The 18,745-nt window shown below is 36.6% G+C and overlaps 1 protein-coding gene across 1 annotated transcript; it reads left to right on the top strand.

Moving 5' to 3' along the window:
• Positions 1–1,930: 1,930 nt before the first annotated feature.
• LOC107681815 (Y+L amino acid transporter 2) lies at positions 1,931–17,923 on the top strand. Its single transcript, XM_016478162.1, has 10 exons — positions 1,931–2,200; positions 4,116–4,636; positions 9,215–9,340; positions 9,533–9,677; positions 12,619–12,742; positions 12,852–12,955; positions 13,042–13,138; positions 15,988–16,137; positions 16,245–16,428; positions 17,409–17,923. Exons 2-10 carry the CDS (start codon positions 4,117–4,119, stop codon positions 17,501–17,503), a joined length of 1,545 nt encoding a protein of 514 aa, XP_016333648.1. The 5' UTR covers positions 1,931–2,200; position 4,116; the 3' UTR covers positions 17,504–17,923.
• Positions 17,924–18,745: the final 822 nt, after the last annotated feature.

Raw genomic sequence — 18,745 nt, 5'->3', positions numbered from 1 at the left:
AAAGAAAAGGGGGGGGGGGGGGGGGGGGGGGGGGGTACTAAAAATGTACTGTATCTGAAATTTACGAGCAACTCTTTCAAAATTGACTGTGTTTACAAAGTTTACTATTGAAAATTCTGTGGTTCTTTTATGCGTCACACCATAGGACATTACGTCACACTAAAGGACAGAAATGGTAGTTATTAAATTATTTCTATTTAATTTTGAACATGTCAAATGAGAAAAAAGTTTAATTTTTAAGTTTTAAACATTGATTGTTTGATGATTGATATTCAAACTATATTATTTTAAAAAAAATATATGGCTACTCTTTTTAAGGCATCATTTTGATTCTATTTACTTTCTGCATCGTTCTCTTAGAATCTCCTCCCTTCTGGTGGATCCCTGCTAATTTTCTCTATATATTTCCGTGTCCTCTCTCTTCCGCTAATTTCTCTCCCTCAATTCTTTCTGTCTCAAAAACAAAGCATCTCATAAAACGTCATGAAAATAAGTATAAAATAACAGTACAAGTTTTCTGTAAAAACATCAGAAAATAGTTGAATTAATGTAATTATTGCATTTAAGCACTGACAATTATCAAAAAGAATAAAAAGGAGTTAAACAAAGCTTATTTAATTATTTAAAATGCTTTTTAAAGAGACCTTGTCCTCTGGTGTGACGTCTTTGTCCTGTGGTGTGACAGTACAGGCGTCACACCGGAGGACATTTTCTGTCACACCAAAGGACGTTTCAGCCTTTTTCTGTCGATTAATGACCTTGCTATTCTGAGCTAACCTGTCATTAGCGGTAAGCAAGACTTCTTCGTAGTTTTGTAAACAGGTTTTAAGCAAACACTCTTTTAAAGTGCCCCTATTATACCATTTCCAATATTGCCTTTCATGCAGTGTGTAATGTAGCTGTATGTGAATGTAAACGATCTGCAAAGTTGTAAAGCTGAAAGTGCACGATAAATAAAGTTATTGTCTCCCAAAATAAAGAATCGACTGAACAGCTGAACCGAGTCGTTAGTAATTCGAATCCCACTTCCGTGACGGCTACACGTCACGATGTAACACATTTGCATATGTTCTACATTGGCCGGCCGCGAACTACTTGACCCCGCCCACAAACACATCAATTCTACTGACGACTGTTTCTCTAATCTCGGCAAATTCAACGCGGGATTCACAAAACGCTTGCTGTTGAAAGATGGATCACAAAAAGAATAGAGCAGGCTCACGGAAAGGAGGGGTTTAGAGAGACTGAATCTTTGAACTGCTTCGAACGAATCGTTTGAGAATCGCTAGAAATTGAGGTGATATTAAATGCATATTTTGAGAAAACTAAAGCGTTTTTTGACCTTGCATGCATGTAATCCTATTGTAGGAGTCTCCCAAAACAATATTAGGAACCGTAAAAATGGCATAATAGGGGCACTTTAAGAACTCCTATTGATGAGACAAAAAATGTTTGTGAATACAGGCCCTGGTAGATAAATGTTTAACACTATTAGACTTTTCATCGATTTTATCATCTGCCAGGTAAAAATGACTCTTGTGGGGTTGGATTAGGGCTGCACGATTATGACAAAAATCATAATTGGTTGCCGCTTTGAACGATTACGTGATTGTGGCATCCATAATTGTAATTGCGATTCGAAATTCGATTAATTGTGCAGCCCTAAGTTGGATCATTGAATAAGTATCTCCTCAATAAGCTTCACAAGTTGAGGTGTTATTTATGTGTGTTGCACAAACACAGAACGAGTTGCGCAAGTTTAATACTTGAGGTTTAGAGGGTTCATAGCAATAGTGCTGATTGTCTTAGCAAACAGCTCTAATAATGGGTAAAACCGCCTGTCTTTAAACTGAATTCTGATGCCAGAGCTGGAACAGATCAGATAACAAAGGCAAGCTTTAGTTCAACAGGGTTTTGCTGAGCTACTTTTGCTATCAATAGGAGGGGACAGGCATTCTCTGTCTCTCTCTCTCAGTACAGGCCTCTTAAAATAGACAGGGCAACTCAAGAAGCCATTTTGCCTCCGGTGGAAAAACACATCAGGGTCTGGGATTGCGACACCCGTTTCAATCTGACAGTCTAGCTTTCTTCATTCTGACCAGGATCACCATCACTCTGGAAACTTGCATAACTCTACTCTCTTCCTCTCCACAATCCAGTTTCATTTTTTTCCACAGCATTCCTTCTGACATGATTAAAGGTAAAGTACAGTTTGTTTTTGGCACGATATTTAAATATATTAAATAAGACCCCAAACTAGTGGCCCTACAGTCACCAAGGGTTAGTAAGGGCATTGCCTGTTTGTGAAATATCTCAATTTGAAGCGATTTCTATTATTAGTGTCATTATTAATTAAAAATTAAATTAACTTCAAGCTGTTTTTGATTAAACTGTTTCCCAAACTCATTTGTAAAACATTAAATACTGGAATATTGGTGACAAAAATACTTCTAAAGAATTTATTAATCTTAGTTTAATTTAAATTTATGATAACACTTTAGGGAGCAATTCTCACTAACTAGTAACTAGTTGTTTATTTGCATGCATATTATTAGCATATACTGGCTGTTTATTAGTACTTATAAAGCACATATCAATGCCTTATTCTGTATGACCCCAGACCTAAACTTAACAACTATCTTACGAAATATTTATAAGCAGCAAATTAGGAGTTTATTGAGGAAAAGTCGTAGTTAATAGTTAATGCATTAACTAAAAATGAGCAATACATTTGTTGCATTATTTATTAATATTTGTGTGTGTGTGTGTATATATATATATATATATATATATATATATTACTGATATAAAATATAACAATTATTTAATTATTAGAATTAATAGAAAAACTACATTTTTAAAATGTATTATTAAATGTTAAAATTAACAAAGTATGATAAATAAATGCTACAGAAATATGTTTAACTGTTAGTTTATGTTGATTAATGTAGTCAGCTAATATTAACAGACGGAACCTTATTGTTAAGTGCCACCAATATTTTTGTATATTATATAATATTTAATGCCAATCACAAATTTGGGTAACGCTTTAGATTACAACCCGCAAAGAACTAATCACACACAATAACACAGGCAACAGATAGCCTAATAAAATATAAAAATTTATTACACCAGTTCAGAAAAAAAGCAAAGCAACTCCATACTTATACAGATTATACAGTTAAACCAAATTCTTTTGAAAAGCTTGTTTAAGGATAGATTTTGTTCAATTTGTTCATGTTTTTCACCCACTGACTTAATGACTAATTGATTAACTAGTAATGACTAGTTAAACTATTATGGCCAAACCATCGCGCCAATAAACACAGTAATAAACACTGAAAGTCACGATTAAACTGTGTATTATAGCGAACTGACAGGATTTTACTGTCTGATTTACCGTTTTGATCCACGTCCTCAAGCACCATTTTGACTACCATATTTCAGTTCCCGGACGCATTGCAGTCAGTTTCAAAAATCTCTCTCCTCTTCGTGTCGATTAGTTTTCTTGTAGGCTATTTTCTACACATATTCCTGTCATGAGCGCCGCAAACACTGATAGACTCGTTTCATGCGCCATTCCAGCTGTTTCCAGTTCGCGCTCACCACATTCACTGCTGCAGTTTTAAAGGAACACACTCCAGACAGTTTCAAAGATGTCCCTCGTCTGCGTTTCGATTAGTTTTCTCCTATTTTCCACACGTTCCCGTCTTAAGCACCGCAGTCACAGATTTCGTCGTCTCCTTTATTCTCCAAACTTCGCATATTGTTACCTTATACCTACACGGAGGTACTGAATAGGTACACTGTAATAACAAAAAAGTTATGCTGTAAATTCTGTTTACTTACGCAGTACATTGCGGGTTGTAATTGAAAGCGTTACCCAAATTTGTTACGTTCTAAAATATGGTACAGACAGATCTGTAGACTAAATAGTTTGGTTGCTCTGAAAGCTGCTTTGTTACAGAAGTAAAAATGCCAGTCATTTTGCGTTCTACAAATTAGTCGGAGACAAAACAAGATATCTGGGATGTTAATGCCAAACAAAAAAATCATCAACATCTTTTAACGAGTTTTACCAGTGAGTAATAATTGTTGACTTCTTGTTCCTTCAGCATGAAAAAACTGATGGCTTTAGGCCAAAAACTCTGTCCGGGGTCATGGGGAGACCTGGACCTGAAGAAACCGGCTGGAGCCTGCAATGGTCCAGACGCGCCGGAGGAGAAGATGATCATGAGGAGGGAGATTTCTCTCAGTAACGGCATCTGCTTAATTGTGGGCAACATGATTGGCTCGGGCATTTTTGTGTCGCCCAAAGGTGTGTTGATGTACAGCGCCTCCTACGGCCTTTCGCTGGTCATCTGGGCTCTCGGGGGAATATTTTCTGTCTTTGGCGCACTGTGTTACGCAGAACTTGGAACCACTATCACAAAGTCTGGCGCTAGTTATGTGTACATCCTGGAGGCCTTCGGGGGTTTCCTTGCTTTCATTCGGCTGTGGACGTCCATCCTGCTGGTCGAGCCAGCCAGCCAGGCGGTCATCTCGCTGACGTTTGCCAACTACCTGGTGGAAGCGCTCTTCCCTACCTGTCAGCCTCCGTACGATGCCGTGAGACTGATAGCAGCGGCTTGTCTCTGTGAGTCTTCGGTGTGAGAGAGATTGTGAATGCTCCCTCTGTAAAGTCTTGCCTGCTTTCTCTTCAAGTTATTCCAAAGAACAATACTGTCTTATTCATCTTTCATCAACCGCCTCTGAAACAACTTTCCTTTTGAGTTGATTGTGTTGTGTGAGATCCTGTCCCCCTTTTCCCCCCAAAGCCATTGTATTACCTGAGACAACTTTTTATGTGTCCAATTCAATGCCTGATTAGAAAAAGACAAAAATGTCATTTTTCATGATTTAGAAAAATACATTATGAAGTCTTTAAAGGGTTAGTTCACCCAAAAATGAAAATTCTCTCATTAATTACTCACCCTCATGTCATTCTAAACCCGTAAGACCTTCGTTCATCTTCGGAACACAAATGAAGATATTTTTGATGAATTCTGAGAGCTCTCTGACCCTCCCATAGACAGCAATGTAGTTACCACGATCAAGGTCCAGAAACGCAGCAAGGAGATCAGTAAATTAATCCATGTGACATCAGGGGTTCAACCGTAATTTTACGACGCTACGAGAATACTTTTTGTACGCAAAGAAAACAAAAGTAACTACTTTATTCAACAATTCGTCTCCTCTGCGTCACCCTGGTGCCATTTTTGGAGAGTATCCACTCAACGTAAACAGCGGACGATATTCGGTGTCAGCTGCGTCACGCGGATACGTTTTCTACATTGTTTATGCTTTGATTTGAACGAAAACAACGTATCCGCGTGACGCAGCTGACACTGAATAGCATACGCTGTTTACAAAATGGCACCAGGGTGCCGCGGAGGAGACGAATTGTTGAATAAAGTAGTTATTTTTGTTTTCTTTGCGTACAAAAAGTATTCTCGTAGCTTCGTAAAATTACGGTTGAACCCCGGATGTCACATGGATTATTTTACCGATCTCCTTGCTACGTTTCTGGACCTTGATCGTGGTAATTACATTGCTGTCTGTGGAAGGGTCAGAGAGCTCTCCGAATTCATCAAAAATATCTTAATTTGTGTTCCGAAGATGAACGGAGGTCTTACGGGTTTAGAACGACATGAGGGTGAGTAATTAATGACAGAATTTTCATTTTTGGGTGAACTAACCCTTTAATGTACTTTCTCTTGACCATAAAAAATGAATTTGTCATTTAAATTACATATATTACCAAAGCATTTAACATTTAACTTAGCTTAAGTTAAGCTTAGCATAGCATTTACTCTCTAAGAAAAAGTCTTTTGACTAATGGATACTTCACCCAAAAATGTTAATTTTTGTCATCATTTACTTACCCCTCATGCCGTTGCAAAACTGTTTGTCGTTCTTTCTTCTGTTAAATGCAAAAGAAGGTATTTTGAGAAATGTCTCAGTGTTTACAATACATGTCAATGGGCTCCAATGTTGTTTGGTTCCCAGCGTTCTTTAAAATATCTTCTTTTGTGTTTTACAGAAGAATGAAAGTCATTCAGGTTTAGAACGGCATGAGAGTGAATAAATGATGACAGAACTTTCATATTTCCTGTAGGTGAACTAAGCTTTGGTTAAAACAAGATATCACAAACGTGTTATGTTTTTGTTGAGGCATTGAGGAAGGGGGATAGGATCATAAACAGCACCTGAAATATATCATTTGATAAAAATTTTTTTTATAATTATTTATTCGAAATTGCATTATATTATTAATGTAGATGTTATTTTAGTGATTTTATTTATTTATTCATTATTTAGTGTGTGTGAGTGAAATATTTTTCCACTTCTGCTGTCTTTCACATCACCTTTTTTTTTTTTACTTCACTAAATTTCACATACAGACACATACAGTATATCCTTTTGTCTGAAATGGCACTGGCAACCATTGTACTTCCCTAATGTAATGTGAAAAAACTAAATTGGAGTGTGAAAAGTGGCCGTTCCATGCCAGAATTAACCAATTCGTTCAGCCGAAAAGGAAAGTTGTTTTAGCCAATCTATTAAATGAAATGAAAGATCGTGAAGACTAACATTTATTTTCGTTTAGAATAACGTGCACTTATGTGCCGTCAAATACTAATATCTATAAAGCAGGCCCTTCATTACACAAAAATTATGTTTTTCTTTTCTAATACCTGAGCATAGCATTGCACAGTTATTACTCCTGCTGTAGTGTAGACCTGTTGTTTTGTGGTTCTGTTTGGCATACACTTCCTTACAGCATCTAGTTCCACAAGAGATCATCACATGACCCCTAATGAAATGTGCTTTTCATCACGTTTGAATAGTAAAGAACTTCAGGCATCCAACACACGGCACAGTTACCTGCATGATTAAGCAAGAGAATCTATATGTGTCGAGAAAGATGAGAAACAAACAAGCATGATTAACCTGTCTCACCGTAGTGCATATTGAGTACATATTTCTATTATCTTAACACTTCTGCACTATTTGTTGTGACACCTTGATAACCAATTTAGTTTTCAGTAGCACAAATAATTTTAGTAACACACAAATCATTTTTTCTGTGACTCCGCTGGCTTGACTATTGCAGACACTGGTATTTGGGTGAAAGATCAACAACACGTCCCTTACAAAAAAAGTGATGGTATCATGCTACAGCAATGAATTCAGATGGTAATATGAATGATTACCATGTTCATGCATTATTATATTTACATGGTACTGAAAGGTACGTCAAAGGATACTATGGTATCACTATAACAGGTCCAAAAAACCCATGAACTTTTTTGTTGGTGACTCGTGTTGTCTAAGCCTGAGTGTGTACATTCATTTGTAATGGTTTTTGTTAAAGGCCTATGTAGATTTCTTTTGGTTCTAAAGCAGAGTTTGAACAAAGTGAAAGCAGAACAAGGATGAATGTGGCACTTTTCTCCGATTTGCCCTATTTTTGCTTTTGTACACGAGACAGAGGAGGTGTTTTTGTTTCTCTTTCCTTCTCAGCAGCTGTTGCCTTCACACAGTTTCCAGTCAGAGCTAAATGTGTTCTCAGAAGGCAGGGACATGATCCACCAGTGCATGAGGACAGACTGTAACAACACACACAATTCAAGTGCTAACTGAGATGGGACCTGGCACTTTCCAAGAATAGGGGACAAAAAAATAATAATCTGCAAACACAATCGTTTGTTTATTTTTGGCAAATATCAATGCTTATTGCTTAACCTTCAGAAAATGTTGATTCTCAACTTCAGATCAAACAACATATTATATGAGCTGATTTATTTTATATATATCTTATATAATGTTTGCCATTTTTGCTAAACTGTTACCACAATTTATTTGTTTATTTCGTTTAATACATTTTTTTTTTAAAAACTAGAAAAATTGAAAAAGTACAACATTTTATTTTGATTTAATTTTATTTTCTTCAACCCTGAAACGCAACACAATGCAATGTGTAATTAAAATAATGGGTGAACTCCTGTGGGAAAAATCAGGATTGAAATGTTCATGTTAAAAAAAAAAGTACGTTGGCCCCTATTTTTATGGGCTTTTCTTAAAGTATAAAATGTAAAAATGGGACCAAGTGTTGTTTGTAGTTACACATAAATTTATATTTCCTATAAATTAAATAAAAAAATATTTGTTTAAAGGGGTTATATGATGTTGCTAAAAAGAACATTATTTTGTGTATTTGGTGTAATGAAATGTGTTTATGCGGTTTAAGGTTCAAAAACACATTATTTTCCACATACTGTACATTATTGTTTCTTCTCTATGCCCCGCCTTTCTGAAACGTGTCGATTTTTACAAAGCTCATCGTTCTGAAAAGCAAGGTGTGCTCTGATTGGCCAGCTATCCAGTGCGTTGTGATTGGCCGGATACCTCAAGCGTGTGACGGAAATGTTACGCCCCTTACCATATTGTGATGATGCCCTGTCTGGCCGGAGCGAAGAGACAAAAACATTAAAACCCATTATAAACGAGGCATTTGTGGCATCCAGTGGGGACGGATTATAATGACATACATCGTGCCGCGTAAACATAAAACCATGTCTGCATTTGTGATCGGAGGCGTGTTAGAAAGAGCCGTTTTAGGTAGGCGTGGTTGACTCTTAACTTTTATAAAGAATATCTCTTTGGATTTGAGACTTAAGTCTTTGCAACTTTACAGATCTTCTTTATGCACCAAGAGCTTGTAACACTTCAAAGAGAAAGGAAACATTTAAATCGCATCATATGACCCCTTTAATATTTTTTTTATAATAACATTAGGAAAATGGTTGAGCTTTGTGTAAATTTGTGTAACATTACTTATTGTCACAATTGTAAAAATCCTTATTTCTGCTGTATAAAATATGGGACAAAGCATTACGTTTTTGATACTGATTTCGTAACACAATAAAGTTTATAGAACCTACTGAATAGTTCTCATTTAAAAAACGTTTATAAAAAAGTATTGGGAAACTATAGTGTACTGTATTCATGGACAGTGCCTGCTGTGGTTTCTGAGAAAATAAGAGCAAAACAAAAAAACAACCTCTTATGTAATATCTTGTGAGTCATCTTTTGACTAAAATGTTCTGATTCTCACACAGCTGACTTCATACTGTATTGAATGTGTTCCTCCTTATCTCTCTTTTCTCAGGTATTCTGATCTTCATAAACTGTGCTTATGTGAAGTGGGGCACTTTGGTTCAAGATATTTTCACGTACACCAAGATCATGTCTCTGCTCCTCGTCATCACAGTGGGCATCATTAAAATAATTAATGGTAAAAGTAGTTTCTCCAGGATACTGAAGGGGTGGATTTGTTACAGTTAATAAGAGGAATTGAGATAGCATGAGCAAGGAAGTAGCTCTTAATCATTTTCAGGTTTCGCCTACACTTGTTGTTTGAAAAGATTAATATCTAATTAACTAGAGATCTCAGGGTGTTTCTCATACTTCCTTGTGTGCACCACAGGAGAAACAAAGAACTTCATTAGTCCATTCGAGGGTTCCTCCACGGAGGCGGGCAGCATTGCCTTGGCTCTTTATTCAGCTCTGTTCTCCTACTCTGGCTGGGACACGCTCAACTTTGTTACTGAGGAGATCCAGAACCCTGAGAGGTGTCAGCATATCCATTTTTTCCCCCATTTAACTGGATATTGTCATTTTAATATTGTGTTCTCATTCAGTAACTGTGCATCTGTGTACAAAAATCACATACTCCTGGTGGCCTTAGAAACCAGTCATTTAAGGCAATTATATGACTCTACAAAAGCATATTTTTTTTATGAGTAACAATACTCCTAAACACAACTGCATGAAGTCTAGGCCTACATAAAAGAGAGGTAACGTTGTGTGGAAAGCCCTTATATGTACTTTTTTGGGGGGCATGTTTTAATGTACGATACTAGCTGCAGTCCCGCAATTTCAATAATCCAGATTCATTAACACTGAATGAGGGTAATAACAAACTGATGTGCGTACGCAGCTGTTATGAATCTGGTGGAGCTTTGTCTTCATAAATAAATATGCAAATTGTACAAAATTAAAAATAAATTAGGCCAACTGTCTCATTTCTAAATGAATCTGCATTTTGAATTAATCGGTTGAGCGAATGATTCAATGACCCATATGTAAAGTCAGTCACTGGGTTACATTCTTAAAAATAAAGGTGCTTAAAAGGTTTTCACTGCAATGCCATAGAAGAACCCTTTTTGGTACCACAAAGACCCATCTCTTTCTTACCTTTTTATAAATCTGGTGGAGCTTTGTCTTCATAAATAAATATGCAAATTGTACAAAATTAAAAATAAATTAGGCCAACTGTCTCATTTCTAAATGAATCTGCATTTTGAATTAATCGGTTGAGCGAATGATTCAATGACCCATATGTAAAGTCAGTCACTGGGTTACATTCTTAAAAATAAAGGTGCTTAAAAGGTTTTCACTGCAATGCCATAGAAGAACCCTTTTTGGTTCCACAAAGAACCATCTCTTTCTTACCTTTTTATAATCTGAAGAACCTTCTTTCGCCACAAGGAACCTTTTGTGAAACAGAAAGGTTCTTTATGGAACCATTTAGACAAAAAGGTTCTTCTATGGCATTGTGAAGCACCTTTATTTTAAGAGTGTAGTTCCTGAGGCCTTTTTGAACAAATAGGTTGAATGCAGTGGCGTAGCAAGCCAGCCCCGGGCCCATATGCAAAAAAATGCATATTGGGCATTGGGCCCCCCAAACATTATGGACTTCAACTCGGTTAACTTAACTTGGTCCCTATTGTTGATTTTTCTGAAGTAAATAATATTACGTGAATCGTGAGCTGTTTTACGGTATAGGCTAAATGCTTGGAAATGATATTTAAAGTTTAAAGTCCATTCATTATTTGTAGCACGCAAGCCACTCAATAATCGCACCTTTATGCTTTGTTACTACAAAGTCTCAGCCTTCTGTCAATTTTATGATAAAATACAAACAATAAATGTGTTTTACACTCTTTAATATGTAGTGAGATAATTCGCCTCCGTTCAAGCGGCATATGAATCAATGATATTTTCATCTTTAATATTTGCAGCATGAAATAAACATGAATATTTGAATGCATGCTTGAAAAAAATCAGAACAAATATGATACAAACGAATGTCTCATGAAATCGATCAATCAGAGTTTAAAAAAACGTCAATAAGTCTACATTTTATTGCTGTTTTTTATGTTAAATGTGAAGAATTAGGGATGCCACAGACTTTTTTTTGGCACTAAAATGCTGCCATAGGCTATTTGTAGCTACTGAATGCAAACACAATTTTGGCAAAGCGGCCCAAAAAACAAACAAACAAAATAAATGAATTTAACAAACATAAAATGTTCCAAACATATTTCTAAATTAACTTAATAAAGAAACGAAAATAAATATTACCACTTTGCCATTAAAAACCGAAACTGAACTATTTAAATGGCTGCAACAGCAGCTGTGTAATGGGGAAGAGAGAGAGAGAAAAAAAGACATGGGCTCCTGTCCAGTGTTGCCAATTTAGCTACTTTGTAGCTAGATTTAGCGACTTCCCCGCCCCTTTTGAGACTTTTTTCAAAAGTTTAGGGACAAATATAGCAACTGCTTGGACAAACCTTATCTAAGTTCTCATCTTGCCCACTGATCTACGTTCATCTTTATATAGATCAGTGAAATTGCCATTGTGATGTCATCTAGTGACATTTAGCTACCAGTTTTAGCTACTTTCAGTTGAAAGCAGTTGGCAACACTGCTCCTGTCGGACTCGGGCTGAGAATTCTGATAAGCTGTCAGACAAGGGAAATTCAGGGAAATTGCAGGGAAATTAATTTCCTTGTTTCAATTAAAAGTTCCCCTCAGCTCGGCGGGCCCCCAATCCGCCCGGGCCCATATGCACCTGCATACCCTGCATACCCAGACGCTACGCCACTGGTTGAATGAAAAATTCAGTGACATTGACTTGTCGCCACCTACTGGCAGTGTTAGTTTCATTTTTAAAAATATTAATTTTTTCCCTCATCATTTTCATTTCGATATTCATATTTTTTTAACTTAAAACATTACTCTCATAACATTATTCATGAAGTAACTGCAGTGTAAATGCATTCATGCTTTCTAAGATACATCAAACATTCTGTGTAAAATATGTTTAAATAAATCACTTCAGATGGAGCTTTATATGTGAAGTGAAATAAAAATAAAAAAAATACTAAAATATGATTAAAATGTCAGTTTTCATTGACTAAAACTAGACTATTTGATAAGATAAAAATTAAAAATAAAAATAAGACTAAATTACAAAATAGCGGACTAATTAATAGAAATATTAAAAGTCAGTTTGTGCTAAAGTTCACACATTATTTGTGGTAGACCATTTTTGTTGCACTGGCTACCACCACAAGTACATTTCAGACCTGGCATGGTTTCTCTTTCCACATTTACATTTGCATTTATTAATTTAGCAGATACCATTATCCAGAGCTACAAAACAATGAATGCATCATGTTCCTTATTCATACTAAGTATTTAATCTTTCTCCTTAATCGTTCATAGGAACCTTCCCATCGCTATAGCCATCTCCATGCCAATAGTGACAATCATCTACCTACTGACCAACGTGGCATATTATGCCGTTCTGGACATGCCTTCTTTCATGGGTAGTGATGCAGTGGCTGTAGTAAGGATCTTTATGATAATCAGACATCTTAATTTTTAGTCTTTATGACTTTATTGTATAAATTAAGCCATCATTTGATTAAAATGTCAGTTTGTGTCCCCATCTGTAGACATTTGGAAATCAGGTGCTGGGCCCCATTAGCTGGATTGTCCCCATCGCTGTGGCCATGTCTTGCTACGGAGGACTCAATGCCTCCATCATTGCCGCCTCCAGGTAAACCTTTCTAGTTCCAGTTAAAACAACAAGGACTCTGAAGTTTTGATATATGCGTATAGTAATGTTGCATTCTTTCATGTTAGGTTGTTTTTTGTGGGGGCGAGAGAAGGCCACCTTCCCAACAGCTTAAGCCTGATCCACGCTGAGCGCTACACTCCTGTACCTGCACTCCTCTTCAATGCAAGTCTCTTTACTATTTCAACAGTTATCAGTATGTACATTATTTGGACCAGATTATCCATAAAAACATCATACTACAATATAATCAACAAGAAATGGTGTTCACAACCCATTTTGCATTTGTAATATGATGTATTTCTGAGGCGGAAAGGTATGGCAGGTCATTATTCATTGGGAAGTGCTTGCATTAATGTTTTGATTTATGACACTTTGATAATTTTACAAATCTTTTGTTTCGAACTACCAAGTCATGTAATTTCAGTAAGCAAGGCATTAAATCATAACGGTTTCAAAACGTTACGAAATTTCAATAGTTTGCCGTTAGGGGTGATCTTAGTGAACTCGTGAACCAGTTTGAGTCTGTATGGTTTTTACCTGATCTCAATGATGTTTTACAAATTGTAGACATTTTTAAAGAAACATTTGTATATTAAAAAAGGAAGAGTAGTAGTTAATTGTCTCTTATTGGCTGATTAGCCAAAATCTCTATAAAACACACAAAATAGGCCCTACAAATTAGTACCTACAACTGCTTTGTAAGCGATATTTTATGTATGTTTTTGGGCTGCATTTACAGCAGCAGAATTATTTTGCAAAGCAATTGATTAAGAGTTTTGAAAAGCTCCATCACTACTGATGATGTCATTTTATCATTTTATTTTTAAATACTTCATTTCACTTAGATAACAAAAATAGTCATAATTTTGTTTTTACACGTTGCTTTCAAGCCTTTTTGTTGCCTTGAGAATTAAACAATCTAGATTTCTGGTAACACTTTATTTTGATGGTCCCTTTTGAACATTCTGATTATAGTAAGTAATCTTGCACCTACATGTCTACTAACTCTCCTAACAGACATTCTACTGACTTTAAGTAGAATGCCGCAAGTAGATGCCAACTTATTCTAACCCTAACCCTACCAGTCTAATAATACTCTAATAAGACATGTAGGTGCAATATTACTTATAGGCCCTGTCCCAAATGGAACACTTCATGTGAACTTGCGGTCTTACGGACTTACAAATGGCCGCCGCGTGCGCGTGTCCGTTAAGTCCACATGACCGTAGGGTGTCCCATTTGTCCCAACACACACGCTGTTTTTCGAGCCTGTCTCTTTAAATGCAAATGAGCTGCTGCTCCCCGCCCCCTTTTCCAGAATAGAGCCGCGCCATTACAGCTTGTACCGGCTAAAAACATCTGTTTTGGTTCTGATTATCATGTTTATCGTGCTGAAATCATGCGTTTTAAACCATATGAGTTTAAACTTATGATATACTGTTTTCTGAGTGCACACATCCGAAGCACACGGACAGAAAGCGGCTGTCACAGCATGCGAGTACTAAACTAAGTTCTCATTCACACACAAGTTTACGTTAAAAACACACAAGAGTTACAAAAACAGTCGGTTATGTCTGTGAAGGTAAACAGCTGGGAAATAAATTGCACTTTTATTTTAGATCTGTGTGGCAGCAGCAATATACAGTAAATAAATCAATAAATCCACTGCTCTCTTGTCTCCTCTGAGGCTGGGACTGTAAATAGTGTTCTGTGCTCGTCTGTGCAGCCAAAGACAGAACAGTTAGCATGTTTTGCTCAAACTTTCGCCATGGCATTAGAACTAGTACACCGCTGTCGCTTACGAAAACACAATAACGGCGCCCTGGGTGTAAATTTACAGATTAAGGGGCGGTAATATTATAATGAGATCCCTTTGCCACGTCACCAAGGGAGCAAAATCAGACGTGCTCGTTTTCTCAGACGCTTGCAGAAAAAGGCTTACCAAAACAAAGTTACTGGGTTAATCTTTTTCACGTTTCCTTGGTTGGTAGATCCCAATTATATATAATTTTGGGCATTATAGCACTTAATTAGCACTTGATTATAGCACTTAAAACCTGGAAAAGTCAGGTTTTCATGATATGTCACCTTTAAAGGTGCACTCAGTAATTTTTTGTTCATGTTGCACCAACCAATATAGCAACTGATTTTGACTTAATGTGCGGTCACATTAGTGAAATGTCAGCATAATTTCATAGAAAGCAGGTTTCTGTTGGTTCAACCAACATGAACCTGAGCAAAATCTGAGTGAGAAACTCCAGAGAGAGCAGATTCCTTTTGGAATGACTGGATTTCATCCACAAACTTTCACAGAGCAATGGTAAATGTGACTGTACATTTATACTGACACCTAGTGGTGTAGATGTAGCATTGCCTAAAGCCATTGTTTTTGCTTGCTGATGTCATTGTTGCAACACCCTATTCACATTCATCTAAAATTAGTATATTTTTTTTAAACAAAAGTGTTCAGTAATAGTAGTAGTCATGTGATTTCATCATGGTAAGCCCCCATTAGGTGATCCGCTTCATGTATAGAATAGCTTTTATTAGATTACTGAAATGAGTGGGCTGTCCATCTGAAGTGGGTGGAAATCATTTTAAACATTTTTAAAAAGTGCTACTCATTTCTTTTGTGGTAAAAATAAATTGTAAAGAAAAAAAAAATCGCATGCACCTTAAAGGAACATGCCACTATTTTTGAAAATAGGCTCATTTTCCAACTCCCCTAGAGTTAAACAGTTGGGTTTTACTGTTTTCGAATCCATTCAGCCGATCTCTGGTTTTGGCGGTAGCAGACCCGGAGATTGGCTGAATGGATTCGAAAACAGTAAAACTCAACTGTTTAACTCTAGGGGAGTTGGAAAATGAGCCTATTTTCAAAAATAGTGGCGTGTTCCTTTAAGATTAATGTGTAAATGACTGCTGTTACGATTGGCTGCCGCCTTTGTGTGTGAAATAAGCCAGGTAGCTGAATGGGCATTGATAAGCACTGGATTTGTGGGTGTTTGCAGGGCGTGATGGGTCTGATCTTCCTGTGTGTGGAGGATGTGTTTCAACTCATCAACTACTTCAGCTTCAGTTACTGGCTGTATGTGGGTCTGTCTGTGGCCGGACTCATTTACCTGCGAATCACTCAGCCTGACAGACACAGGCCGGTCAAGGTAACCGGATCCATTCAGCGGTCCAGCATTCACATCTGATTATTAACAGTATGTGTTATTCTGTGTGTTTGTTGACTCAGCTGTTTTGGGTCTTTTTCCTCCATTAGCTCACATTGTTCTTTCCCTTCATCTACTGCCTGTGCAGTGTGTTCCTCGTGATCGTTCCTCTGTACAGCGACACCATTAACTCTCTCATAGGAATCGCCATCGCACTGTCTGGAGTGCCAGTTTATTATCTGTGTGTCTACCTGCCCAAAGAGAAACAACCAAAATGGTTTGGTAAACTGAATGGTGAGGATAATCGTATTTTACATTTATTGATATGAAAGGATTCCTGACAATAAATGCATTTAACCCACATTTCGGTTGAGAAGGAGGAGGTGTCTGAAAACTTGAAAGACCTGGTTCCATGATCGACAATATGAGAAAAACTTACAGCGAGTGCAAAAATGTCAGAGACAGAAAGTAACGGTCATTAAAAAAAGTAAAAATTTGCCACAAGAAATGCTAATATCTCACAGGATATTTTATTTTTTTGTTATTTTCTTATTATTATTATCATTATTTTTTTTTTTAAATCTGGAATATAAAGAAGCAGTGATTTCTTGATTTGTAATTCTGAGGGTCAGAGAGTGTAACATGGTCATGAAAAAATAAGGACGTTTGCTACAAAAAAATACTACGCAAAATTTTGATATTTTATTTTATTGTATTTTAACTGGAATATGAAGAAGCAGTGAAAGGAAACGTGTCAGCAATGAACTCTTTTCCTTTTTCCTTTTTCTTCATATAGTCATGCGGTGAAAGCATTATAACCATAGCAGCCACTGCTCCACCACAACAAACATGTGACTATCATTCATGCAATTTCACAGTTCTGCTTAATTTATTCGATGTGAATCTAGTAACTAAATGTAAGCAAAGGAGCGGTTCGATGGACCTCAAATTCAGACTCAGAAATGTTTTATGAGATAGTACTAAGTTATGAACACAACCAGAAGTAATCACAAAATGTTCTAGTCTGGAAGAAGGAAGGCTTTGTGACAGACATATCATGTTTACAGCAGCTCTAGTCTCTTAAATACTTACTTCATCCTCAAACTGTCAATGCACTACTCAATCAGTTTATTAATATCTACTCAAATTTAATAAAGCTCATACTTAAAATCAGAGAAAAAAAAACATTTTCCAGTGGGATGGTGCAGGTAAAACTTAATTTCCCATTGCTCCTGTTTTCTCCAACCTGTTTCTCTCTCTATCCTCCATGCCAGATTCTGTCACCAAATACACTCAGATCATGTGCGTCTGCTGCTTAACTGACCTGGATGTGGAGCCAGAGAAGTTGGCAGAACCGAAGACCCAATAACTCTTTCAAGAGCACGCGCCTGGAGCATGGATTCCATCTCTGAGAAAAAGAAAGACTATTTGTCAAAAACAAATACCTCATGGATTTATAAACGTCTAGTACATATATCTCACAGAGGTCAAATTCTGACGACGTCTCCAAGATAGCTCAGTTTAACTGAAAAGCAAAATACTGTGTGTAATTTATCATACTGGTGTTTTTCATTACTTTTTGCCATTTTTTTTATTTCATTTATTCTGTCAAGGTCTAAATGAAGTTCCTTGTTAAACCATTGATTGAAAGGGATTGTGCTTAAAGATACTGGGAGACATTGGACTTCTTTTTAGTTTCAGACTTGGTGCAAGAAGCTGAATGTACACGCAAACTGGACGACATTTTGGGACTATGGTATAGACTCGTGGGACTTTCTTGTAAAAAAAACATTTTTATTTTTTGTACTGTTTGTCAGATGCAGTAAAAACTGAAGAGTTTTCGAAATTGAGTTGTGAAGTTTAAAGATTAGTGATTTTATCATTTTGATATTAGTGCACTTTTTTTCTGTATGATAACTACACTTAGTGTCTGGTTGTCTGTATTTGATGTCCTTTGTTCATTTGACAAAAGAAAACAGGAAGTATCACTTAGACGTCACTGAATATGTCTGGAGTGTTCACATAATTTCAAAGTTCTTAGAAAGTGGTCAGCTTTGATTTGCCTTTCTGCCTTACAGATGTTATTTGAACACTTTCATAGATAATGCTGGGTTGATCTCATTTCCATCTGTCTCGCACCTCTGTCAGTGTATGTCCAACTTTGATGTGTTTAGCTTGCTCTTGTTTTTTTTGTTTTTTTGTGGTTGTTGGTTTCTGGTTTCATACAACGATTGAAATAAAAGTAAATCAGAGGATGTGTCATAACAGAGCTGAACTTCTGACTTTACTATGTGCGTCATGGAAAGTAAGTAAAACGGAGACTCACGTAGATTCTGTGTAATTTCAACATATTTAGTCATTTGATTAAAATGAACTCCTCACCTCAAGATCAATTCAAACTGTTTTTTTTTAACAGATGTGGGAATGCAGTACATGCATAGGCTAAGAAAACGAACGTGCGCACAAAAACATGTGCGTACGCCTCTCTTCCAGATGTGACGTTTATAAATCGCAAAGGATCTTGAAATTGTGTGCAACTGACTGATGTCAGATCTCCGCCTTGTAAACGCCCCCTAATTAATATCATTACCATATAAAAGAGCACAGGACA

The sequence above is a fragment of the Sinocyclocheilus anshuiensis genome, unplaced genomic scaffold (genome assembly GCF_001515605.1).
Source record: "Sinocyclocheilus anshuiensis isolate Anshui unplaced genomic scaffold, SAMN03320099.WGS_v1.1 scaffold436, whole genome shotgun sequence".
Lineage (NCBI taxonomy): Eukaryota > Metazoa > Chordata > Actinopteri > Cypriniformes > Cyprinidae > Sinocyclocheilus > Sinocyclocheilus anshuiensis.
Note: the sequence above shows the minus strand (reverse complement) of the source record. Positions and strands in the feature narration are given on the sequence as shown.